The sequence below is a fragment of the Onychomys torridus genome, chromosome 17 (assembly GCF_903995425.1).
Source record: "Onychomys torridus chromosome 17, mOncTor1.1, whole genome shotgun sequence".
Lineage (NCBI taxonomy): Eukaryota > Metazoa > Chordata > Mammalia > Rodentia > Cricetidae > Onychomys > Onychomys torridus.
Window position 1 is genome coordinate 40,407,732 of NC_050459.1, and position 25,741 is coordinate 40,433,472.

Here is a 25,741-nt window from a genome sequence, read left to right on the forward strand (position 1 = left end):
AAAGCTCGACTGGAGAACGTGGCTTGGATCCAAGACCTGACTCTGCCTTGCTCTTCGTTAATTAAATTCTCTGTCCTTACTTCCGACTCCTGCCCTAGGCCAGACAGCTGGAGAACTCCCTCCAGCTTGAGACTTCCCATCCTAGGGAAGAAAGAGGGGTTCCCACCTCCTGCAGCCAGGCAGCATTGGAGGGATAGGAGCCTGGGAGTCTCAAGTCACCATCTCCATAAGTTTGAGAGGCCTTGGGGAAGAGAGAGTAGTCGAGCCCCTCAGAGAGGAAGCTGGCGGCTTTACCGCAGGGCAAGGCCATTGGTGGGATTCCAGGGTACAGGTGTTGGCGGAGTTCCATCTATGGGAGGAGAGGCGATCAAAATGAGTGATTTCTCCTTCCAAACCCCTTACTGTTGTTTGGGAAGATACCAATGGGTCCAAAGAAATCCTTTTTCACTTGTAATGAACTCAGCCACTTTCCAAGTTTGCCCAGAGATCGCAGTGGATGTTACCATCTGGAAACTATTTATTTTATGTTTGCTATTCTTTCAGACAATGTATCTCAACTGCAGTGTCCTCTCCTTCTGCTTTTCCCAGTCCCCCCCCCCCCCATCTCTCCTCTTCCCCAGATATTCTGTTTCTCTTCAGAAAAGAGCAGGCCTCCCAGGGCTACTGACCTAACACAACAGAACATGATATAATAAGACTAGGCACAAACCCTCATAGCCAGGCTGGGCAAGGCAACCCAGGGGGAGGAAAAGGGTCCTAAGAGCAGAGTCTCCCCCAAACACCAAGCTGAAAGCCACAATGTGAGCCGGGAAGTGGTGGCGCACGCCTTTAATCCCAGCACTCGGGAGGCAGAGCCAGGCGGATCTCTTGTGAGTTCGAGGCCAGCCTGGGCCACGGAGGGAGTTCCAGGACAGGCACCAAAACTACATGGAGAAACCCTGTCTCGAAAAACCAACTAACTAACTGAGTGAGTGAACGAACAAATGAACAAATAAATAAATAAATAAGCAGACAGATAAATAAATAAATAAATAAATAAATAAATAAATAAATAAATAAATAAATAAAAGCCATAACCCATATGCAGATGACCTAGTGCAATAGTGTGGACCTATACAGGCTCCTTGATTGCCACTTCAGTTTCTATGAGCCTTGCTTAGTTGATTCTGCAAGCTATGTTATCCTGGTGTCCTCGACCTCTCTGGTTCCTACAATTCTCCCAGACTTCTTTCAGCCTCCCTGCTCTTGTTGTACTGAGGATTGAACCCAGGACTTTATCACTGAGCTGCATCTCTGGGCTTTGATTAAAACAAACCTTCCAAAAGTAAACAGGTTCAAAGCAGAAGTCCACGTTTTCATCATTAGGGAATTGCTCAACGCTGTTGAACCCTACGGAATCATGAAACAGTGCTCCCCCACCAGCTTGCCTGGTGACCTCAAAACTGTGGGTGTGAATGTCTCCAAGGAAAAATCTCTTTTAACATTTTGGGTGTTTTTTTTTTTTTTTTTAATTGCAGTCCTTACACTTCACACTATAATCAAAGCCTGCTATCTTCAACTTGCAATATTTGTGACTCACTCTAATCATGACCCCGTCTGGCATACATATCGGTAGTCACTTAGAAAGAGGTGCAAACTGTGAGCTTCCTATTTCAACTTCACCTGGCCTGTTTCATGCAAAATGACTTCTTTACCTTGATATACTGAACTCCATCTTAGGACAAGTTAAGAAAATAGGATATATTTCCCAACAGGGGTGATATGTAATGCAAATTTCAATTTGTAAGTTCAGTGCTTGCAGCAAAGCGTGGTTAATTCTTTTACATGTCTCCGCTGAAAGGAAGTTATTTGCAAAGTTCACTAACCTAAACAGAGTCTAACTTAATCCTTAGCCTCCCAAATGCTCCAGGATGTGTGCTTCAGGGGCTCTAATGTGTAGCGATCTGACTTACATAACATATCCTTAAGCTGCCTGGCTTGGAACTGGATATATAAAGATATTTCTTGGCACCATGTCAGTGCAAGGGAACATGTATATATGACCAGTGTCTAAAATGCATTAACCCGAGACCCCAGATTTCAGAACTCTGGGAGCCTCTCTTTCCACAGCTGGACGCTTTCCAGAGGGAAAGGAAACCTGAGATCATAGTCTCCTTTGTCTGGCAGCATCCCACCCTTAAGAGGTACTTACAAGGATGCTGTGTGTGTATGTGGGGGTGGGGGCAGTTGGTTGTGGGAGATCACGGTCTGTCTGGTATTCTGGAGTTCTGTGTGCGTCCAAGTGGACAGCTTGGTGTCTGAGACAATTGCTTTGAAAATGGCCAATGCTTGGAGGACTGGGCTGGCAGTAGGTTTTGGTACCAGCAAGCCCGTAGATGTTGAGGGAGAGATTCATTTTGACCTCAACGCTCTGCCCTCTCGCCGGCTGTACTGCCCCAACCCCAGCACTCAGCCACTGTGATCCTTTAGTTTCCCCACCTGAAAATCAAATGTCAAGAGTGTGTCTGTGTCTGAGAGAGCTACACCAAATGCCACAAGGCCAAAGCAACTGAATTGGGACTCATTCAAGGTGACCAAGGACTGGTAACAGCGGCTAAACTACCCAGCAAACACCAGCCAAGCCCCATTTCCCACCTCACTCCCCTCCCCCACCCGGCCTCCACTCTGTTATAAACTCCACACCAACAGACCCTCACTCCAGCCTCTGGGCCCAAGATACCCCAGGGGAACGGCTCCTCTTGCAGACTTCAACTCCGGTCCTCGTACTCTGGCCTGATTTGTTCCCTTGAATTCCCCCATTGCTTGAGGGTGATCGTTTCATAGATCACCTAAAAGTAGCCACAAAAACCATACCATATCCTTTTTGTGTGTGTGTGTGTGTGTGTGTGTGTGTGTGTATGTGGGGGGGGGGGCATCAAGTGTGGATTATGCTTGAGGACCTCCAAAGGATGCCTGTCACATTACTGGACCAGATTAAACTTTGTACATGCTATGCTACTTTCTCCATACAGACTTAGAAGAAAGGGTGGTTTGTAAACCAGGCACAGGAAGAGGCTACCAATCACATGAGAGAGCGACTGTCACAATCGGCTGTAATAAAAGTTCTGTTGGGGAGCTCTCTCGGGCTTGCTCTGGGGCTCCTGCTCCTGCGCTTTCTCACTGCACAACACTCCTGTTGTTCATGGATCTCTAGGAAGCCATTCTGAATTATGGCTGGGGGTACATGGTGAATTCTCATGCCCACTGGTGACACAAGACATCCCTTTGTTCAGTGTTTCCTTGCTGTATACACTACCTCCTTCTTAGTTACTTAGTAACCATGTTATCCATTGACTTTCTCAGTATCATGGTGCTTGCATTAAGAGTAAGCCTTAGAACAGTGTGCAACTTAAAGCTTCAGGATTACTTATTTCTAGGATATTCCATGTTTCTAGGCTGCAGTTGGTTTTGAGTAGCTGAAACTAAGAAAAACAAAACTTGCACAAAGGAGGACAACTCGACTGAGTACTCATTCTTACCCCACGAATCAAGTGTTAGGAGGTCCCAGAGGAAAGGAGCCACGTGAGGCCCATTCCAGTTCCGTCAGAGATGTGCCCAGTGGTACCCTGAAACTTACATATCTGTGTTCAGGGGGTACATGGCCCATGTGGCCTCTGATATTAAGGATGTCCGTTAAAGCTATCAATGTAAATTAAAAAAAAAAAAAAAACCTTTGGATTTTGTTTGTCCATGTGTGGGGGACTTCATCCTTCACAGCAGGCCTATAGCCGACAGAAGGGGGTTTGATAGACAGAGGAGGGTCCTTGATGATGACACCCTTGCTCTTGCTCTTTGGCCCTGGACCACTCTAGTCCTCCCCACTAGACAGCCCTAAGTTAAATGGCACGAGGTGTTTATTGCTGGGATCTCCAAGGAGTCCAGCTTTGGATATGTTTAGTGTGCTGAGCCAGCACAGCTTTGAGGGACCGCTCTTTCCAAAGCAAGTGAGGCACATTCTTATTTTCATCAGCAAGTGTGGTTAAAAAAAAAAAAAAAAGCAAGCATCTTTATTTTGTCCTAAGAAATAACCTGTGTCTCACCTCTTTATTCCTTTCTAAGGAATCTTCTTGCGTTGTTGTTGTTCTGTTTTTGTTTTTGTTTTTTGAGACAGGGTTTCTCTATGTAGCGTTGGTGCCTGTCCTGGATCTTGTTCTGTAGACCAGGCTGGCCTCGAACTCACAGAGATCTGCCTGGCTCTGCCTCCAGAGTGCTGGGATTAAAGGCGTGTGCCACCATTGCCTGGCCACTTTCTATGCATCTTTGTGTGGAGTGTGGGAGAAACCTCACTTACCTGTCAAGCCTTCCTTGACCCTTCCAGACAGACTAGGCTGTATGCTCATGTGCCTTGTGTGTGTTTCTCTGGGCTGCTTCTTAGCCCTGCTGTGACTACAGTCAGTAAAAAGAAAGAGATGATCTTCATAGCAACAGGTGAAGTGATCAGGGCATGCAGTTATACCTGACTCTTTGATAAGCAATAAGGAATTCTTAATATAGCAAGCCATGGGGAGCAAGCTAGTAAGCAGCACCCCTCCATGGCCTCTGCATCAGCTCCTGCCTCCAGGTTCCTGCCTTTGGTTCCTGCCTTGACTGCCTTTAAGGACAGATTGTGACCTAGAAGCTATATGATGAACCAAACTTTCTTTCTCTTCTAAATTGCTTCTGGCCAGTGTTTTATCACAACTGGGAAGCAAGCGAGAATGGGGGAGTGGGTTTCTCCCCAAACCAAGTAGCAGTATTCTTGCTTAAACTGGACTCCATAAGAGGGAAGCTGAAGTCAGGTATGGTTGAATAGAAGGCTCAGAGGAAGAGGAGCCTGGTAAAGTTCAGCCAAGAGAAAGTTCTGGTGACCACCAGTGACAGGTACAATTCACAGAGCCTCTTTTCTCCTGTGTCATGTGAATGCTGTCGAATTCCACAGTAGTAAGTAGAAATACAGAAAGCCTCTGGGGATGCCATGGCATCAGAACACATTAAATAAGACTTTGCATCGCTACTGGAAAATATTGAGAACTGTGCTGCAGAAAGTTTCTCCTAACGCTTTGGGTAAATGTTCCAGATAGCCAGCCATAGCAAGGCTCCATGGAAAGCTCAAACCGGAGAAAAAAATCAAGCCCTGCCTAGGTATAAAAATAGATATGGGTCAGGCAGGAAGATGGAGATGAAACACTCTGTAGGCTGTGAAGCCGGTACACTGTGTTTTGTTTTGTTCTGTTCTGTTTTCACAGCTACTACTTACACACACACACACACACACACACACACACACACACACACACACACGCACCTGCAATAAAATCGCAAGAATGAGTTGTAAAAAAGAGGGAGGCTAGGTAAAGAAATCTGCTGAAGTCAGGGATCAGGCTGCTCCAAGCACAGCGACCAGCCTCGCTGTGCTCATGGGAGCTGAGCTGGGAGAGAAGAGAGAGAGGGCAGATGGGCTAGGGGCGTCCAGCCTCCTGCTGGCTTTCAGAAAGGCAGCTTTTTCTGCAAGGAAGGGCTAATCCTGGGGACTGGCCCAGCACCTGCTCTTCAGCCTTTGAACAGTAAGGACAGTCCACCAAAAAACCCAAGCTCGGAGCTGAATCTGAGGTGGTTCTTTGTGGAATGGCTGGATCCCCCCAGAAAGGCTCTCCAGGCATACCCTCTCTCCTTCTCCCCACCTCTCTTTCTCTCTTCCTTCTTCCTTCCCTGCCTCCCTCCTCTCAATCCAGACACAACAGCTCTACAGCGTCCTAACTTTTCAGCTAGACAGCAGAGAGCCAATGAAAGGTGGGAGGGCTTGGACTCCGGATTCTGCGCACTGGGGATGGAGGCGAAGGCAGAGGGGCTTGCCCTGGGACTTGGCGTTCGGCGGTTGTTTAAATTACTTTAGAAATTGAATTTGATTGTTTTATGCTTCTTGACACTGAGCATCTTCTGTGAACTACCTTTGCAGTGTCTATTCTTACGATTGCCTCGTGGAAACATGAGCGAACAGACATGAAGAAGATAAGTGTCTGAATTCATTGTTCTAAAGGAAGAACTCATAAGCGCTTTTGCTGGAGGGGTGGGGTGGGGGCTCCTTAATGGGCTTCAACTTTCCTGAACTAAACGTTTTGAATCAAGAAGAAAGATGTTTCTACTTGATGAACTAGTCAGACCATACTCTTCTTTCTCCTTAGCAACAGGGACATCACTGATGGTCATGAGGCTGAAGGGAAGCTGCAATCTGGTCCCCTTCCTGGCTTCCTGGGTCCCTGGAAACCGGTCTCGTTTATGCAAAGATCCTCTGCTGGGTATTAAATTAAAAACTACTTGAAGATGGAGACCATGCTTCACATTTGACTCTCTATGCTTATCACAGTATATGGTAGATAGGTGTGTGTGTGTGTTCAATTAGTGCGAGTCAAATTCCTTAACCGAGGAGAAATTGCTTGATGATTCTAGTATCTCTGTTCTGTTTCACTTTGAAATTTTATTAGTTCATAAGCAAAACCCTTAGTGGGGATAAAAATACTAATGCTACAGCTTTGGGGGAAAACTCTTTTGTTTAGATCTTTGGGCTTCATGTGTAAAGCATGGTTTTTGGAATGTCTGGCTTTCTGTGAGAGAGCAGGCTTCCCCTTTTTAGACATTTTGGTGTTCAGTGTTTCAAAATTGTCCTTGGTAGTTCCTCTTTGTTTTTGTTTAAAAAACGGGGGTTCGGGGGCTGGGAGTCTAGAAGAAATAATAACATCAAACAAACATAAAACACTACTCTGACTGCATTTGCTTGTAAGACTTGCTTAAGTGTGTCCCCTGCCCCCTCCCGCCCTGTGCCAAATGACTCGCTCAGATTGCAGCGATTTTTGATGCCCTTGCCAATGTTTGTGTTATTTTTAACTTTAAAGATGTAACAGATTGCTCTAAAATAAATAATTTAATCTAATTGTTCCAAAGAGTCCCAGCGCTCGCGACTCTCACTTCTGGCTTCTCCACTGGGATGGAGCTCTGTCCGACAGAACCAGCCCTCGCTTTGGTACCTCACTCCATGTGGAGGGGTGTTTTCTTGCTCCCCCCCCCCCAAATGGAGTTTGTTTTGCACTCTTTGGTTCCATATGTTATAGGGTGGATTATTGTTTACCACGGAAGCAGTAACTTGTCTCTTCCAAGAAAGGAGAGAATCATGTTCCTTGCAGCTGGATCCCCGATCTTATGGGAGGAGACTAGAAGGGATGCAGAATCAAAGTCACAAGAATCCACTCTTTCCAGACTGGTGCATATGTAGCCCTCAGGCTAAGAAAAAATGTGGTTCGTGCATGCGTGTGTGCTTGTGCGTGTGCGTGTGCGTGTGTGTGTGTGTGTGTGTGTGTGTGTGTGTCACTCACAGAGGACCAGAGGTCAAAGGATAACTTGAGAGAACCAGTTCTCTTCTTCCACTATGTAGGTTCTGGGAATCGAACTCAGCTTCTCAAGCTTGGTGACCAGCTCTTTTACACACTAAACCATCTCACTGGTCTCCTCAATGTAACTTGAAATGGGGCGGTTGGAAAGGCTTAGCTTTGTGCAAAGGATCCCACCCTCAATCAACTATCGGAGAACTGTTTTATTTTTGAGATAGGGTCTCATCACACTGCTCTGGCTGATCTGGAACCTGGTGTGGAGACCTGGCTGGCCTCAAACCCAATGGTGGCTCTCTTGTTTGTCCCCATGGCATCGTCTAAGGAAAGGACAAGTTGTGGGACTTTCTTTCCTAAATGAACACGAGAAGCTCTTGCAATCAGATTAAACAAAGATGAAAAACAAGGAATAAAGTGACCACGTGTTCCCTCATCCCCACAGGCCGCCACTGTGAGGTCCACCAGATGATCGGGAACCACATGTGGGATTCCAGAAGCAACAAGTCCTTTGACATCGGGGTCAACAAAGACAGCCTTTTGCCGCTCTGGTGGAATGGGTCGGAACCATTGTGGATCACTTTGATGAAGGCCAGGAGGAAAGTCTACATGTATTACTGGCCAGGTGAATGTGCTGACCTCCAAGCCCCTCCCCTTTTCCAAATCTCAAACACCATGAAGTCTGCCCAAGAAAATAAGGCCAAGTCCTTCAAAGACCAAGCTTTGGTTGAAATATGGGATTTTCACTTAATACCCATGTTCTAAGGGCTCATTAAAAATTTTAGGAATTTTTAAAATTTAACTTAAATTTTTCTTGAAGGCATATATTTTATATTGAAAGAATTCCCTCCTCTATCCCTCACTGCCCACTATATTACCCTCTCTCTACCCCATTATCTCTCCCCTCTAACACCAATCTCCTTTGTTCTCCTAGATAATTTACTTTTATTTAATGTATATAAACACGGTTTTCTGTGACTATAAAAAGCAGAGACAGAACATGAGAGAAAACATATGATCTCTGTCTTTCTGAGGCTGGCTTACTTTGCTTAATACATTTGTCTCCAGGTGCATCCATTTTACCACAGATGACAGAGAAACCACCTTGTATATATGCTGCCTTTTCCTTATTTCCTTATTTTCTCTGCTGTTGCACACCCAGGCTGGTTCTATAACTTAGCTGTTGTGAATCACACTGCATTGAACTGATACGCACGGGTTTCTGGGATAAGACTTAGAAGTCTTTGAATCAACACTCAGGAGTGAGGGATTAGACTGGCTTACATGCCTGCCAGCAGAGCACAAGGATTCCCTTTTACCCACACCTCTGCGAGCATTTGTTCTTTTGTCTTTGTTTTCCTGGTGACTGCTATTCTGACTGGGATATGATGGAATCTCAGTGCATTTTTATTTATATTTCTATGATAGCTAATGAGGCTGATTCCCCCCCCCCCAAATTTGTATTTTTCTTTTATGAGCTGTCTGTTAATGTCACTATCCCATTTATTAGCTGGTTGCTTGTTTTCTTCTTGCTTTTTTTTTTTTGAGTTCTTTGTATATCCTGGATAGTAATCCTCTACCAGATGTATCAATGACAAAGATTTTCTGTGGCACATCTTAAAAATTGAATGCTTCAGCTCTGTAGTATCTGCAGGTACAATGTCATTTCCTGGTCCCTTACTACGGTGTCATACACTTGAATTTCATGTACAACATTTTCAATATAGAAGAGAAATCAATTTTAGTTTGCTCACTGACTTTTACAAAGGAGTTGAATACCATTTCTGGACATTCTAGACATTAGAAAGAATGTTTTTATTTATTCTTTGAGAATTTCATCCAACATATCTTGAATTTCTATGCACCTTTAATTTTCCTCACAGCATTGAAAATGGAAAATCAAAGCACTCACAACTGTTTGGTAATGACTTAGAGGACTCCTCTTACTGTTGATGCATTTGATACACCTAGATAATTGGAAGCAAAACTATTTTCCTATAATGAAGTAAGTGGTGCTACAATCTGTCTTGGCTACCATGAAAGCCGGTGGATACGGTCATCCTGTCCATTGAATCATTAAGAATGAGAAGATTCAGGGGCAGCCAAAGGAATTTGCTACCAAACTAGAAGACCTGAATTCAATCTCCAGAACCCACATCTTGGAAGGCGAGAACAGACTCCAGCGAGTTGTCACACACACACACACACACACACACACACACACACACACACAGGTAAAAGTATGAGGGGATTCAATGTTGACACAAGGATACCTTTGCTACAGTGGCTTCATTCCTTCGGCAGGTGACATACACTATGTTTTTTCCAAGCACATGGCTATGGCACTTTCCCCCAATGCTGTAAGACTGATTCTTATCATCATTTTACCAGCTATTGGTAAAAGCCTAAAGGAAATGCAGGGATACATGAACAGTAGCCTGGTGGGAGGCAGAGAAAAGCAGCAGAGATCTCACTGACTTGGGCTGGGGCGGGATGGGGGGAGAGCAGGAACAGATGAGAGAATTGTAAAAGTGCAATGGATTATGGGAGAGGGCTGCTGACAAGTGTGGGGGACAGTGGAGGGAAAAATGACTAATCCAGAGCTGAGTCACAGATGGCCTGCACCGAGGGTGTTGGGTGGATACTGTCTGGAGGTGGCCACATGGAGAGATGCTCAGGGTGCTTTGCAGATCTCAAAGGATCACAGGACACAGCAGAAGGCAGCCCCACTGCTGAGCTGTGATGCAACCTTTTAAGTTGTTACAGAGCAGGGACAAGCATCCACAGGGAGGCTCACGAAGGCCAGCACACACAGCATTAAGTGCAAATTGGGCCGAAGAACTAACTGGCTTATTCCACCAACAGGGGTAAATTCAGAGTGACACCAGGGATTCTGTGCATAAACCATCAGTCACCTAGACTGACATGAGATGCTCTGGATCAAGGGAGGAAGAATCAGTTACGTTTGTCGTCACTGTGACCAAATATTTCTGACAGAAATTACTTAAGAGAATAAGGGTTTCCTTTGACTCTTGGTTTCAAGGATTGAAGACCATAGTCACTTGGCACCATGCACTTGAGTAGAATGTTATGGTTCATGGAGCCCATGGCAGAGAACAGCCACGTACATCACAGTAGACCAGGGATCAGACAGCAAGACAAGAACCAGAGACCAGACTAAAGCTGTCAAAGGCCAACTCCTAGTGATCTACTGTCACCTAGGTCCTGTCTCCTAAAGGTTCTGCAGCATCCCCAAACAGTGCCATGGGAATGGGCATCCAAAGCATGACTCTGTAGGGGAACATTTGTGGCTCAAACCATAACATAAAAGTTTAGGGGGCACTCCTTTATCTAAAACAGAGACCCAACGGGGGCTGTGAAGACTGTTGTTAGATTAAAGAAGTATAGGCCAATCTAGGGAGGCTTGTCTAAAGGGCCAAGTTCAGATTTAAGCCCGTTATGGTGAGGTCTAAAACAGAAAAGAACACTTTGCGTAGCATTAAGGTTACTTTTAGAAACATTATTATCAATGAATGCAAGAGGTTGTATGCATAGGCACAGAAAGACTATGACAACTGGCTTGTCATTGGCCGAAGGACCACCAAGTGAATATTGCCACAATACAGCATAGTCATGTTCCATGGTATCTGGTTGGCTTTGTTGTTTTTACTGTGGACCTTAAATGCTTAACGTTTTGAAAGGCACTACCTGCACAACTATCACCCCTGACACACACCAACATTCACAGGCCTTGTTTGCATGCAGCCCTATCAATGGTGGTAGGTATAGCCAGAGAAGCCAGTGTTATGGCAAGCTGGGAGGAAATCCCAAAGTGGCCATATTCCAAAGCTCTTACTGTAGTCTTAGAGAGCATTGTTTTCCTTTCATCTGGGAGAATCTTAATTTATATGTCACTGAATATGTGATGAATCTCAAAGATAATTTCCCTGTACAATATCTTATTCCTCCTCCAGAACCTTACCTTACCTTATGGGTAAGAAGGGGCCATCACGCCTTACAAGCCATAGTTGAACAGCTAATAGGCACGGTAAAACGGCCTGATTAGCAGTTATGGAGTTAACAATGAGAAGAAAAGAGGTTTCCTCAGTGACCCACATGGAGGTTAGCCAAAGATCTGGACTGAGGCCTTCAGATAAATGAGACGAAAAGTCTGTTGTTCCTTAGACACTGTCTAGTCCTTCGAAACCGAGTACCCCACTGAGGTTTTTCTGAGTGCAGGCTGCCCAGCCCAGGCTGCAATACCCCAGTCCCCTTCATTCCTGCCAATAAAGGGCTGAGGGAGTCATGGTCACGGTTGTCCATTCTCTCTCCTCCCTGGTGCCTTCCAGCCTCAGACGGCGACCTAACAAGTGCTCATTTGTCTCTACAAGATTAAGTGAAGCGCCACGGGCGTCTTCTAAACATGCCTGGATTATATTTTTCTCCTTCTACCTCCTGTTCCCTTTTCCCCTCCTGATGGGACATTGCACAGACTTCTCGGTGAGGCCTGGACAGTCTTCATTGCTTCGGGGAGCTGTGTTATGACACTTTGAGTCTTGCCATTAAGTCAATGTTTACAAGTGTAACTTAGAAATGGCACTAGTTCAAGCCTTCCTGTCAGGTAGATAAAGCAACCGGGTGAAAAATTGAGTGACGGGGAAGAGTCCACCCTCCCTCAGCCCAAATCTCAGGACATTTAATAGTTGTCAACAGAGCCATCAAAGCTCTGCCCACTGGTGCCGTTCAGTTATACCAGAGGAAACCAGTCTCAGGAAAGAGTTCCAGGCTGAAACAAGCCAGACACAGTATAACAGGGACCCACCCACCGGTGCTCCAAAACGGTTAAGAACTAATTACATGTTGGTCACAAACTTTACCTTTTGATGCCAAGGAAATCCTATTTTGAAGGGCAGAAAGATGGTTGATATCTTCAGTTGATATTGAAGAACAACTCAAAGGTAGATGGCTGTCCTGAGGAAGAAGTCAGAGAATTGGGGCAGGTGATAAGATTGTATATGGAAAAAACATTTGGCTCCTCATATCACAAGTCCTACCTTATGGTGGCAACAGGTTTTAAGTTTATTCTTTAGTTGCCTATTAAGGGTTGGCATTCCAGGTCTGTGTCCCTTCATTATGGACTTTGCTGTTAATTTTCAACAGCCTGCTGCCAAGAAGACTTGAACAAAACCACCCGTTTACCCTAGGATGATGTTAGGTGTGCCTTGGCTCAATGCCACTGCCTCTTCTTGTTCTGTTCAAGTGTTTAGACCAATAAGCTACTTTCTATGAGGAAAACACACATGGTTACCAGCCTTCTCTCTCTCTCTTTCTAGAAAAGTGTTGTAGGCAGCTTCTACTCCACTCAGATCCAGTTTGGGCAGTTACAATCATAGTGATTTCATTTGAATTAGCAAAAGGAACATACTAGATGTTGGTCAAGAGTTATGGGTCACATACAGTACCTTCATCTACCCTGCCATGGTGTCAAATTGATACCCTTCTGTCAAGTTCACCTTAGATGCATGTCATTTGGGCACAGGTCAAATTAGAAGCCAAGCATCCACCACACACAAAAAAGTGTGAACCAACATTATAACTCCACCATTGCCTCTGTGTATACTACACCAAATATCTGGATAAAAATTGCCATTATTTTTATTTAAGACTACAGATTTGACACACAAATAAAAACAATCTGAATGGTCACTAGATTTTCCAATACCGTCACCAGTTTGGCATTAGTCTCTGAGAAGAATGTCATTTTAGAACTGGAAAAGGCCTTGGTCTGTACTTTGTTGGCTCCATCACTTGGTAACTATGGACTTCTTTTGGAAACTGATGAAAACTACAATTTTGAGGATTGAGGGTATAAATAAGTAAGTGGCGAAGAACATCTTTGATATGTGCCAGGCTCTAGGTTAATCTCCATAACCTCGAAAGAAAGAAAGAGAGAGAGAGAGAGAGTGGGGTGGGGGAGGAAGGAAGGAAGGAAGGAAGGGAGGAAGGAAGGAAGGAAGGAAGAAGGAGGAGGAGGAGGAGAAGGAGAAGAAGAAGAAGAAGAAGAAGAAGAAGAAGAAGAAGAAGAAGAAGAAGAAGAAGAAGAAGAAGAAGAAGAAGAAAAGGCAGACAGGTTCCTTTCTGAGAAAAATATATCCACGTCTGGGGAGGTAACTCAAGCCTGGAGACCTGAGTTCATGTAAAGGTGAGAGGAGAGAATCGGTCCTTCAAAGTAGCTTTAGATATTTGTGTTATTTTCCATATTTATGCTTTGGTGCACTCTCACCCTCTCTCTTTACAATAATAACTACATTTTAAATATATATGTATATGTAAACACTGCATTTATAATTATTGACCATGTAGTACATGAGAACGCAGCAGAATTGCAAATAGTTTTTGATGCAGTAGCATGTACATACCTGTGGTATAAAATGGATTTTATTTGTAATATGATATAAGCAAGGCAAAAGTCCATCAAAGTATCCAATGCAGGCTCTGTCACTAACTTTTCTGGCAAGGGTAGGCTTGGATCAAAACTCTGTTAGACTCTAGGCTGGTATGACATTGCATCATTTCCTTTGACTGGAACTTTGCAAGCTCCCCAGCACTGATGTTGATGGTTTGTGTCAGGAAAAAAGAAAGATTACAGATTCCCCATTCCAAATATGAGACTGTCTCCATAAGTGATCCTCCAGAGCATTCTATAGGACTCCCAAGCATTGGCCATTTCTACTGCGGAGACCTCATGGTAACACTTCTTGGCACTGCTGCTCACAGATGCCTTTCTTCCAGCCCTTAAAATTTTAACAGTTGTCCAACCAAATCCAGTAAGGTGATAGCGTGGCCAAAAGAGCTTATAGTCTCTCTGCTGAATCTTTTATGTTCAAGCAGAAAGTCTTAAAGAAAATTCCAGGGCTGCAGTTCTTTTTAATCACAAATTGTGGCAAAGCTCTTCCCTTGTAAAGCATCTCTAAAGGATGTGACTTGTGGCTATAAAATAAGCTCCTAGAAGACAGCCGGGAACTAAAATGGACACAGGTCCTCACTTATGCCCTCCTGCCATGAGCTTACTCTCCAGAAGATGAGAGAGGTGGTTATGCAGTACTCAAACATATAGAGAAGCACAATTATGAAAGATGTAACAATGTATATCGTCCATCTAGTAAGGGACAAGGCATCATCTGAGAAGGTTATCAAAGGAGGCCCTGGAGAAAGAGGTAAGTTCACAGGAAAGAAGACAAGTAAGGAGAAGGAATCAGGAGGCTACCAGGAAGGGGCACACACATTGAAGGAAGAGCATGCCTTCGGGTGTGTTTCAAGAGACTGAAAGAGGGAGGCTAGATGTGATGTGGATGAGGCAAGGAGAAGCCTAGGCTCAGAACACTATTCCACATCTCAGAAAGACTTCTCCAGCTGCCAAGTGCAGGATGGAATGGAGATGTTAAAGCAAATAGATGAATAGAGATGGACAGTTCAGGAAGTTATTGAAGGTGCTGCTGCTTGGGAGACATATTTATAAATTAAATGCTAAGACTTAATAGTGGATTGGATTTGGGGTTGAGGAGTCAGTCAGCGATAAACACGACACTAAGTTTCCGGCTTATAGAACTATCTGGATGGCGATTTTCTACTGAAATTAAAAGACTAACGACTTGGAGGTGGAGGAGCATTGCCTCTAAGTCTACTCTGAGAGGTGAACTGGCAGGTTTGGAGCTCAAACAAGAGAGTTGGAGATCCATTTGTTGGTGTGGTAGAGGTCAGTTAAGCTCTGAGTATAAAGACACCCACCCAGCGGGAGACTAAAGCAATTCAGTTTGTTCCAACTAATTTCAAACATGGCCCTGAGAAAATTTCATTTTTAGTGATCCAGAAAGAGGAAGATGAGCCCCAAAAGGAAACCAAAAGGGATGTGTAGCTTGAGAGACAAGAGGAGAGGACAGAGTCAGGAAAAGAATAGCAGAGGGAAGAATGATGTCGTTCTTATCCGGTAGGATTGGGACAGTTTCTCTGAGCAGGTGATACCAAATGAAACGTCTTCACAGACATGTGTACAAAGACCAAATGGGCAGGATGACTTCAGGAGAGCAGTGGGCATCACTGCTGTTTTAGGTCATTAAACTGTATAGAGATTGCAAACAGAATATGCAATTAACTCCTGAGACATCACCAGTAGACTCTGAATTTCATAGCTTGTAAATTTCTCCAACATATCCAGATTAGATTAAAGCAATTCCAGTTGTTCCAACTAATTTCTAAATATTCTAAACATTTTTCAACATCATTTGTCACCTTCCAGGAACATGTACATAGTTACACTGTATTGGGCATTACCTGGGATCTGTAGATGATGGCAAGCTCACAGAAGGTGAAAATAGGTTAAATGTGAGTAACTCACCAGTTTTTGGTAGGGACCTAAGCAAGTATTGTGCTACCTTGTACCAGGCTTTTTCTTTTGGGCCACCAACTAGCTCTCAAATCATGACACAGAGACTTATTAGTTTTGAATGCTTGGCCTAACTTAGGCACATTTCCGGCTAGCTCTTATAACCTAACCTGTTTCTCTTCATCTGTGTTTTGCCTCAGGGCTTCTTACCTTTCTTACTTCTGTATATCTTATTTCCACTGTTTCTCTATGTCTGCCTGGCTGGAGTGTGTCCGGCTTCTTGCCCTGAATGCGACCCTTGTTCTCTCCTCCTTCTCTTATTCTTCTTCTCTGGAGCCTAGATTTCTCCTCCTATTTATTCTCTGCCTGTCAGCCCCGCCTATCCTTTCTCTGCCTAGCTATTGGCCACTCAGCTTTTTATTAGACCATTCAGGTGCCTTAGGCAGGCAAGGTAAAACAGATGCAATACATCTTTACATAATTAAACATATGCAGCACAAACAAAAGTAACACATCTTGATGCATTTAAAGTAGTATTCTGCAGCAGAAACAAATGTACCACATCTTTGCCTAGTTAAAATAATATTCTACACCATTATTCTAAAGGGAACTGGAACTTTCCTCCTATAGAAACTGAGGGATAATTGTACATAAAGCTGATTTGATCTAATTTGTGTATTGATCAAATTATTTTCAGTCAAATTGCTTTTCTCTAAATTTATTTCAACTAAACTGTATGTCACTCTATATACTCTGAAGTGATTCACTTGGCCTCTAAGGACCTACAGTGAGGAATGCCTCCATGTATTGGAGGACATCTACCAGAGATCTTCCATCTGTGTTCACTACCCTCAGTTGTCACAGCTATGCCTTAGAGGTTTGCATGTTGGAAATGCAGGGGGTAGCTTGGAGTGATTTGGTAAAAACGTATCACTAAAAATGAAATTTGGAATCACTTGGGTATACTAGTCATTAATGTCCTCCTTCCTTCCTTCCTTCCTTCCTTCCTTCCTTCCTTCCTTCCTTCCCTCCTCCTCCTCCTCCTCCTCCTCCTCCTCCTCCTCCTCCTCCTCCTTCTTCTTCTTCTTCTCTCTCTCTCTCTCTCTCTCTCTCTCTCTCTCTCTCTCTCTCTCTCTCTCTAAGACAGGGTTTCTCTGTGTAGTTTTGGTGCCTGTCCTGGATCTCACTCTGTAGACCAGGATGGCCTCGAACTCACAGAGATCTGCCTGCCTCTGCCTCCTGAGGGTTGGGATTAAAGGTGTGCGCCACCACCGCCCGGCTCCATGACTGCTTTCTTGTGTGATCTGTATTCCTGACGCACAGAATACAGACTGGCTGTGCTATATACCCCTGCTACCAAGCAGCTTAGAGTCTGATGGTATCACCAGGTAGGCAAAAAGTAATCACTTCACAGCACGACCACAAACAGCACTCACACAACCCCCTCTCTGCTACTCCAGCACCGTTTGCTCACACCTAACCTGACCAGGAAGTTTCAAGTACTGTTGCTGCAGTATCCCAGGCCATATAATACTCAGTCACCCCTGTGCTGGCCTAAGTTGAAGGAGGAGCTAGCAAGAGGATTGCAGGCTTTGAGACTGACCAGGAAAGGAATGCATGTGCTGCAAGACCAGGCATCATCCTCAGCGCTTGATAGCTTCTCCCCAGACTTATGTCTGGGTTCCAGGCATTCTACCAGCCTGTGAATTTGTGAGTTTGGGGATCATTCTCACCTTGATTTCATCTGGCTCAGACCAGATGTTGATGTTATATTGGCGCTCAGGAACACAGTAGGTCTGCTGCCCCATCTCCATGGGTACCCAGGAAAAGGCACTAGACTGCTATGAGCATCAGCCTGCCTTGGGTGCTCCAGTCATAATTCCTCTTCCTGGAGGGGTCTCTGGAAAGGATTCTAGGGAAATGTTTCCTTGTCCATCTCGCTCCCTAGCTCAGGGAATAGCTGAGAGAATCGATACTCCAAGAACATACAACCCAGGAAGCAAGCAAGTCACCATCCATCCTATCTGGCTCCAAATCCTTTGCAAATTGCCCTGAGCTGGTCCTGAGGATACAGACTGAATTGGGAGGGATGGGAAGGAATCTCTTCATCAGGGGCCAGAGATCCAGGAACCCAAGTGAGTTGTGCAGGAAAATGCTTCACTGGTATGTTCTGTTCTAAGTAAGTCCAGCCTTCTCTCTTTCAAAGGTCTCCTTAGGGAAGGAGACTTTGGTCGGGATCACCACATAGTGCAGGCTTCCCTGGTAGGGAGGAGTCACATAGACCTTTCACAGTCCTATGAGTGAGATATTCTTGACGCAACTGCCTCAGACATGAAGATGCTATTTCTGGTGTATGCCAAGGGGCCTTCAGGAGCTATGACTCTCATAGAAGCTGCTCTATCTTCATCTTGTTCCCCTGGGGAGGAGGATAGTCCCTGACCCTGGTCTAGAGGACTTTTTTCCTGATTTAAAGCCAACTCTGACCTGTTTGGCCTAGTAAGCAGAGCCTTGGCCCTGTGGAGCATGCTTACTCTCTCACCCTGGCTTCCTGTTAGTCACTTTTTATGCCCAATTGGGCACTTTTTGTCAATCCCCTGGACTCAAGTGTCACAGATGAGCTGCTTCTCATCTGGTTTGTCCTCCTTAGCCTGCTCTCACTTTGTACACAAGGCCAGTCTTCTACAGCACAGCCAATCTCCATACCCCTGACATCAGAAGAAACCTATGATAGTTCTTCTGGCCTTCTGGGACCAGGCCAGCCCTGGGGAAAGGGTCTCTGAGATCAAAGGCCATGCTTCCCTCCCAAGACTTGTTCCCACAAGCTCCTGTACCTCAGATGTGTTTTCCTGGAAAAGGTTGCGTGTTTCTATGAGAGTTAATTGGCTTAGCTGCTTTAATAAGCTCTCTTGAGACATGTATTCAACAGTTGCACACCTGCCTCACATCACATAAAATGCAGCTCACAGGAGTTATTGTTACAAGATGTGTCAAAGTTGGCAAGCGGGAACTCCACTTGGAAGGCGAGACCTGTGCTCTAGGAAGCTGGGAAAAATGTGACGTTTATGGTCTCGGGTTGGTGGTCCTTGGAGAGAGTTGCTAGGAAGCCAGGCGCATTGAAGAAAACAGTGTGTGCGATGGAAAAGCACCAGAATTAGGAGATCAGATGGTTGGCCCACAGAGAGGCGTTGGGACACTCACTTCTGTCTGAGGGTTTTGTTTTCACAGCTATGAAAGAACAGGGTTTGATGAAAGCCTGTTGGGTATTGCTTTGAAATATTTCCTTCCACAAGGATGCTGTGTCTACATGACGCATCGTCCACACTGGATTTGCATATTTGTTTGGATTGTTTATTTTGGGTAATGAGGCCTTGTTGTGAAAAAAATAAGTATATTAAAATAATCTTCTGATAGATGAAAGATGAGAAAAACTGCCTTAAAATATTTAGGGCAAAAGTGCACAAATATAGTGTGGCCCCCGGTAGTTGTTCCTACTATTTATATTCTTATCAGAATACTTAGTAGTACAAGGTGCAACTACTCAGCAAGAAGCTAGGCTCTAATAAGAACAAGAGTAGGTCTTGATGAATGTACCTTAATTAAGGACAATTCCCTTCAAAGTCCACTAGTAATAGTGAGGAAAAGGATGGAAGAAAAGGAGAGATCATGTCCTCAAGGTTGTTATGAAAACAAAAACTGACTTCCAGACCATGCTTCATACTTCCCTCAGACCTACTTAGGTGACCTGTGGTGACCGCAGTGGACAAATTCCATGTTCTCTGAGTAACCACGAAGCAGGCCTGGAGGTAGCAGCCTGGAAGTTGAGAAATACTTGCCCACACTCACAGATCCCAGAGTGAGCCTGTGGCAGATCCAGAAGGAGTCCACAGACTCCTGATTAGAGAGCTGTCCACACAACACCCTCTTCCAGTCTGCTGATTCCTATCAGACAAAGACCAAAGAGAACAAAACAAAGCACCCACACAAACCCACCTAGCAGTAATTAACTCTGCTCTCTCCGAAACCAGTGGTTTCATTTATACCCTGTTCCATTCAAGGCCATTGTCTTTTGCTCCCTGGCTTTCCTTTGTTAGCCATTTACTCATTTGTGGCTTTGAGCATCCCCAGTAAGGTGCAATGTTTTTGTTTTTGAGAATTCATTCAGGAAAGACCATGGTAGACTGATAGAGAAGAAGGATTTCCTTGCCCCAGACTTGTCTAGTTGGCTACTTACCCAGTTCATTTTGTGAGGCATATGGAGGTATGTGGCTTTCATCCAAACTGATGGCACCCTTGGACTTGCATTCAGAACATTATTCAACTGGGGTAGGACTTCTTGCTCCATTGTCTGGATCTCTGACCTTGAATGATAATGCTCAATTGGCCCTGTGGGGATGGTTATTTCTCTTTGCTGTGCTTACAGAACTTGGGTTGTGCATGACCTCAAGGTAGACTGTCAGTCATAACCCATTTCTCATCTCCAGATCCCAACACCACTTCATGTTCTGTTGTTTTCTGGACATTACACTTTGGTACTATGACTTTTCTTTCCTACTTCTGAGCTCTTCAAACTGAGTTCCCAAGCAGCTCCAAGAACAAGACTAGTTTTGATGGAGTGTTTTATAGACCCCCCCCCTAAGTTTTATATTTGGTATTAAAATTATTGTGATCGGTATATGCCTTTTTCTTACCTTAAATAAGAAAGAATATCCCTCACCCAGAATCTCACTAAGGCACTTTGTGCTCTCCTGACAGTGCATAAAATCTTCCAGCACCAAACAGATCCACGGCTCAAATACCAGCGTATTTGGAAAGTAAATGAAAAAGTAAGTAGTTGCTACTACTTGCTCTTAAAGATATTTAAGAAAAACTGAATTGAATTGTCAACTGAAATACTGTTTTAAAGTTCATGCTGGATCACATTTTGATATTTAAAAAAGTAAATTACATTGGTGCAAATGAATCCTAGTTCCAACCATGTAGTTGTGTGAACAACTTTCTTAGCACTCAGACTAAACAAGGAGAAACCATATTGATTCTGAACTGGTCTCATTCAAGAGATTAGTCATTTTTAGCTGCGGATATATGTTAGCTTTTAAAAGCTTCTTTGTTCCTTGAACTAAGAAATGTCTTTATAATAAAATGTCATGTTCTTAATATTTAAAAATTGTTAGAATTTGGGGTTCTATTTGGTACAAAGACATGCTAAGTAGTTTGGAAACATTTTTTTCCTCTAGGCATAACTAGATACTGAACAGCTGATGTATCTGTGCTTGTGTAGTAGATTAGACACACACACACACCAAGACCTGAGAGGGAGGTGTGTTTCTCATCAAGATTCTTAATTGCTCTGAAGAGACACCATGACCACAGCAACTCTTCTAAAGGAACACATTTGATGGGGGCTAACTTACAGTTTCAGAGGCTTAGTTCATGATCATTCTCTTGGGTTTTGATTCTTAGACATCTCTGTTGTAGCTTCACTTTGGAAGAGCATTTCCAGAGTTTTAGGTTGATGGTTGCTCTATCGTGTTGAGGCTGCCGTCCCACTCTCTCCCTGCATGCCAACACATCTGCTGTCACTCCTATTGTACTTGGTTTGAGCAGCGTTCTCTGGCCAATGTTAAGCTTCCCTCATCATCTTTAGTTTCCAACAGTTCTGGAGCCCATCTCTTCTTTCCTCTCATTCCTGACACAGCACTCTCTCTCTGTCTGTTGTGCTGGGAATTGAATACAGGTCCTTCCTGGATTCTAGTGCTTTCCCATGCACCATGGTTCCTTATTTTTTATTTTGTTTTGAAACAGGATCTGGCTGACTTGCCCAGGTTGGCCTCAAACTCCCCATGTAGCCGGGGATGGCTACTTTTAAATATCAGTTTATTGTAACTCAGAATCATCCGGAAAGAGACTTAATGAGGAATTGTTTGCTTTGATTTGGCTTTGGGGCATGCATACCTGTGAGGATTGAGGGGGCGGGGGATGACACACCCTAAATATGGGTGGCACCATTTCATGGGCTGGGCCCTGAGTTAAGCAAGAGTGGGGAAGGTGGGCATGCTTGTATTCTCTCTCTCATCTTGACTGTGGATGGACTAGCTGCTTTGAATTCCTCCCTTGACTTCCTCTCATAATGGACTCTATTGGAATTGTGTGCCCTACCCCACCATGTTGCTTTAGTTTGTTGTGGTAGTTTATCATAGAAGCAGAAATGAAACTACAACATAGCCCAAACAGGCCTTCAACTTGTGATCCTCCTGCCTCAACTTCCTGAACGGCTGGCTGGGATGAGAGTCATAGCCCTTCTACAATATGTGTTTAGGGTCACTTGTTAGTTTAAAGTTTTTCTTAATCATTTTCTCTCAAATATCACTTCTCTCCCATTCTGTCTCTCCTTTCCTGTACATTATCACTATGTGTCCTTTACATTACTTTCTGTCTTTTTGTCTTTTGCCTCTCCATATTTGGCCTTGATGACTATCTTCCATCTTAGAATTATCTTTTTTAAAAAATATTCTAGTTTACTAGAGAACTTCCATTTTGTTCTTTGTACAATAGTTCTTTTGAAGTGCATGACTAATATCTGGGTTGGTTGTAGAGTTGAGTCTGTTGTCTAATTTATTTCTCTTGTTTTGGGAATGGTGGTCAATACTTATTTTCTTATTTTTTGTTGAATGTTGCATACTGGGTATGAAAACTTATAGATATCATATCATGTTCTGTATGTTATGTTTTTCTGGAAAGCATGCACTACTTCTTATGAATGTCTCTTAGAACACCCCATCTGTAGTATAATGAGGGAGAAAGATTATTCAAAACTCAACTTTGTGTTTATGAAGACTTTCACCTTTGTTTACTTCTACCTAATTCTTATTCCCCAGATAGTGTCCTTTAGGATGCCTGCTGGGTGTTATCTTGGTAGATATTGTCTTAGTTAGGGTTTCTATTGCTCTAAAGAGACACCATGACCATGGCAACTCTTATAAAACAAAGACATTTAATTAGTGTATAGGTAGATATGATGCTGGAGAAGGAGCTGAGAGTTCTACATCTTGATCCATAGGCAACAGGAAGTGAACTGTGTTCCATACTGGGCATCGCTTGAGCATAGGAAATCTCAAAGCCCGTCCTTACAGAGACACCTTTCCTCTAACAAGGCCACACCTACTCCAACAAAGTCACACTTTCTAATAGTGCCACTCGCCATGGGGATCATTTTTTTTTTTCAAATCACCACAGTCCACTCCCTGACCCCCATAAGCTTGTAGCCATAAATACATTCAGTCCAACTTCAGAAGTTCCCATAGTCAACAACAGTTTCAAACTTATTTAAAAGTCTAAAGTTCCAAATGTTTTTTTCTGAGATTTGTGCAGTCTCTTAACTGTAATCCCATGTAAAATAAAAATAAAAAAGCAGATCACATATATACAACATATAATGGCATAGGATATACATTACCATTCCAAAATGGAGGAAAGAGAGCAAAGTAAGGAAATACTGGGCTAAAGCAAGACCAAAACTCCAAACTCTGCATCTCCATGTCTGATATCAAAGTGCTCTTCAGATCTCCAACTCCTTTTATCTTTGTTGACTGCAATACACTTCTTTCTCTTGAACTGGTTCCATTCCGTCTTAGCAGCTCTCCTCAGAGGTAACCCATGGCTCTGGCATCTCTAACATCTTGGGGTCTCCAAAGCAATCTAGTCTTCAACTTCACCCAATGGCCTAGACATCTTTCTCATCCTCGGGAGTTCTTTTATGGTGGGTGGGCCTGTTCTTGCCTCAGAGTCTTCCTTTGGGAGAAGGGCTGCAGATGGCTGTTCAGTTCATCTGCCAGTGCTACTGCTGGGCTAAATCCACCTTCATTTTCAGCCCTTTCACATTTTAGTTACTCAAAGTCCAATGCAGTTTTCAGCCCCTCTGGCCCCTCCCTGGTGGAGGCTCTCCATAGGAGAGATGTGCTTCCCAAACAAAACCAATACTTCCAGGATAAACTCTAAACCCTCTTTCTTTGCAAAATTCCTCATTTTACTTTGCTCTTTCAGCCAGGCATATTTGTGTGTCATCACCGTTTTGATAGCAGCTATGGGATGGTCATTAGGCCCCAGCCACACATGGCACAGGCTAATGTAACTACAGCAGGACACATGAGGCTGTGGCTGCTATGGGGGGAGGGAAGGGGAGCATCCACTCACTTTAACAGAATTTACTGCTGGTTAACTACACACACTAAAATGGAAAATGGCTAATTTTAAAAAGAAATATCAAATCCAAATGTTGATAGGAGTAGAACAATGTTATCTCAGGAAGTGCCAATGGGAGCAGAGCCATTTCATAATACCCAATCCTGACAGTTCTGTTCATGACATATCCCAACAGGAACGCTCCCCTAAATGAACCAGAAAGCATATGTGAAAATATTTATGTCTGCATAATCCACAATTTAAAAACTGCCAACAAATGAGTGTCCAGCAGCTGGAGAATGAATAAATACACATAATGGAACTTTGGTGTTCTAACTGGTATATTAAAAAGAAGTTGGAAAGTTATCACTAAAACATCAGTGTTTGGTTTTTTAGGACAGACATTTGTTTTACAAAAGTGAGGTCAATTTGAATGAGCCATATGAAAATATTTAGGATAGCCAAATCCCCTTTATGTCACCAATTAGGAAGTGTGTTATAAATAATAGAGAACAGACAAAGAGTGGGCAGCACAGGGACTTGTTTGAACCACATGAGAAGTATTGCACGTGGGTTCTAATGCTTGTCAGTGGTGTTTTCAAAGTGCATACCCTGGGACTTTCTGCTTTGCTTTAGTATATTGACTTTGGAATCTTCCTCTTTGTTGTGTCATTCTTTTTAAGATAGCTGCCATGAGTCCAGGATTCTATCTTCACAACCTACACTACAGAAGGAGGGGCCTGCTCCCACAGTAACTCTTTATCTTTCATAAGGAAGCAAAGCTCCCCACCTCATGCTCCTCAGTAGACCTCCATGTCAGGATTGGGTCACATGACCATCTCTTCCTGAAGAAGCTGAGAGCTTTCCTCCTAGAGTGAAAGATGGGCTGTGGGGAAGGAAGTTCCACATGACTTCAGTTTGGATCTCTACAAAAACGGCTTATCAAGGCAGCCACAAAGATGTGTTCTTGCAGCCATTGTGTGATGTTTATTTCCCTTCTTTTGTTAGACATAACTGTGCTTTCAGGCTTTATGACTTCATATCTTACAATGTGTTCCTAGAAGTGATTTGTTAAGCAGAGCAGGACAATAATAAAAATAGTCAGAATGTTGCTTTATAACCTTTCCCTTAGTGAATGGAAGTGATTGAAGACTCCACACAGATATAAGGTTCATAGAGCATTCCTTCACACTATTTTAGCTACTTGTCAACTGCTATATGAAAGCATTAGTTGCAAAAATCAAGAAAGAAATGATTATTGAGTTTTAATATGTACAGCATTTGTGAGCTCAAAATCTCATGATGTCCTATTTTGTCCTTCTCAGAATTAGCAGCACCCCATTGCCTAAGTGTATTCACACTGTCAGTTACCCACGAGATAATCACTTGGAATCCATCTTGGTTACTAGATAGACTGTTAAAGTATCTCAGTGCTTGTAATCATGTAACTCTTATTTTACTTAATAAAGAAGCCAAAGCATAAGGGTGGTGGTGTGAGATATAAGCAGAAGAAAAGCTAGGAAGTACTTCCTTTAAATGAGAAAGGTACTCTGTGTAAGTAAATTTGTGGCAACTCTGGGTTTGATCCCAGGTTTGGGAACCAAAAATATGAGTTTTACAACTCTGGGGAAAGGTATCCTGACTCCTTGGAGAATCAGGCAACACCTTGGCTGTTTAGGACAGCTCTGACAGCTGGAGCTGCAAAGAGACTGCTCAACCATGGAGGACAAGTTTCCCGGACACCTCAAGCTGCTCAGGACAGGTCTGCCCTGGAGATGTCGTGGAC

At 43.7% G+C, this 25,741-nt stretch overlaps 1 protein-coding gene across 3 annotated transcripts in view; it reads left to right on the plus strand.

Moving 5' to 3' along the window:
- Window positions 1-25,741, plus strand: part of Enpp6 (ectonucleotide pyrophosphatase/phosphodiesterase 6) — a 96,948-nt gene that overhangs the window by 27,135 nt on the left and 44,072 nt on the right. For 2 of the 3 annotated variants that reach the window (XM_036166837.1, XM_036166839.1), the window contains exon 2: window positions 7,840-8,019. The exons of the other annotated variant lie outside the window; for it this stretch is intronic. In XM_036166837.1, the coding sequence (XP_036022730.1) occupies window positions 7,840-8,019 (180 nt within the window). The remainder of the gene's footprint in view (window positions 1-7,839; window positions 8,020-25,741) is intronic. 3 annotated transcript variants of the gene reach the window in all.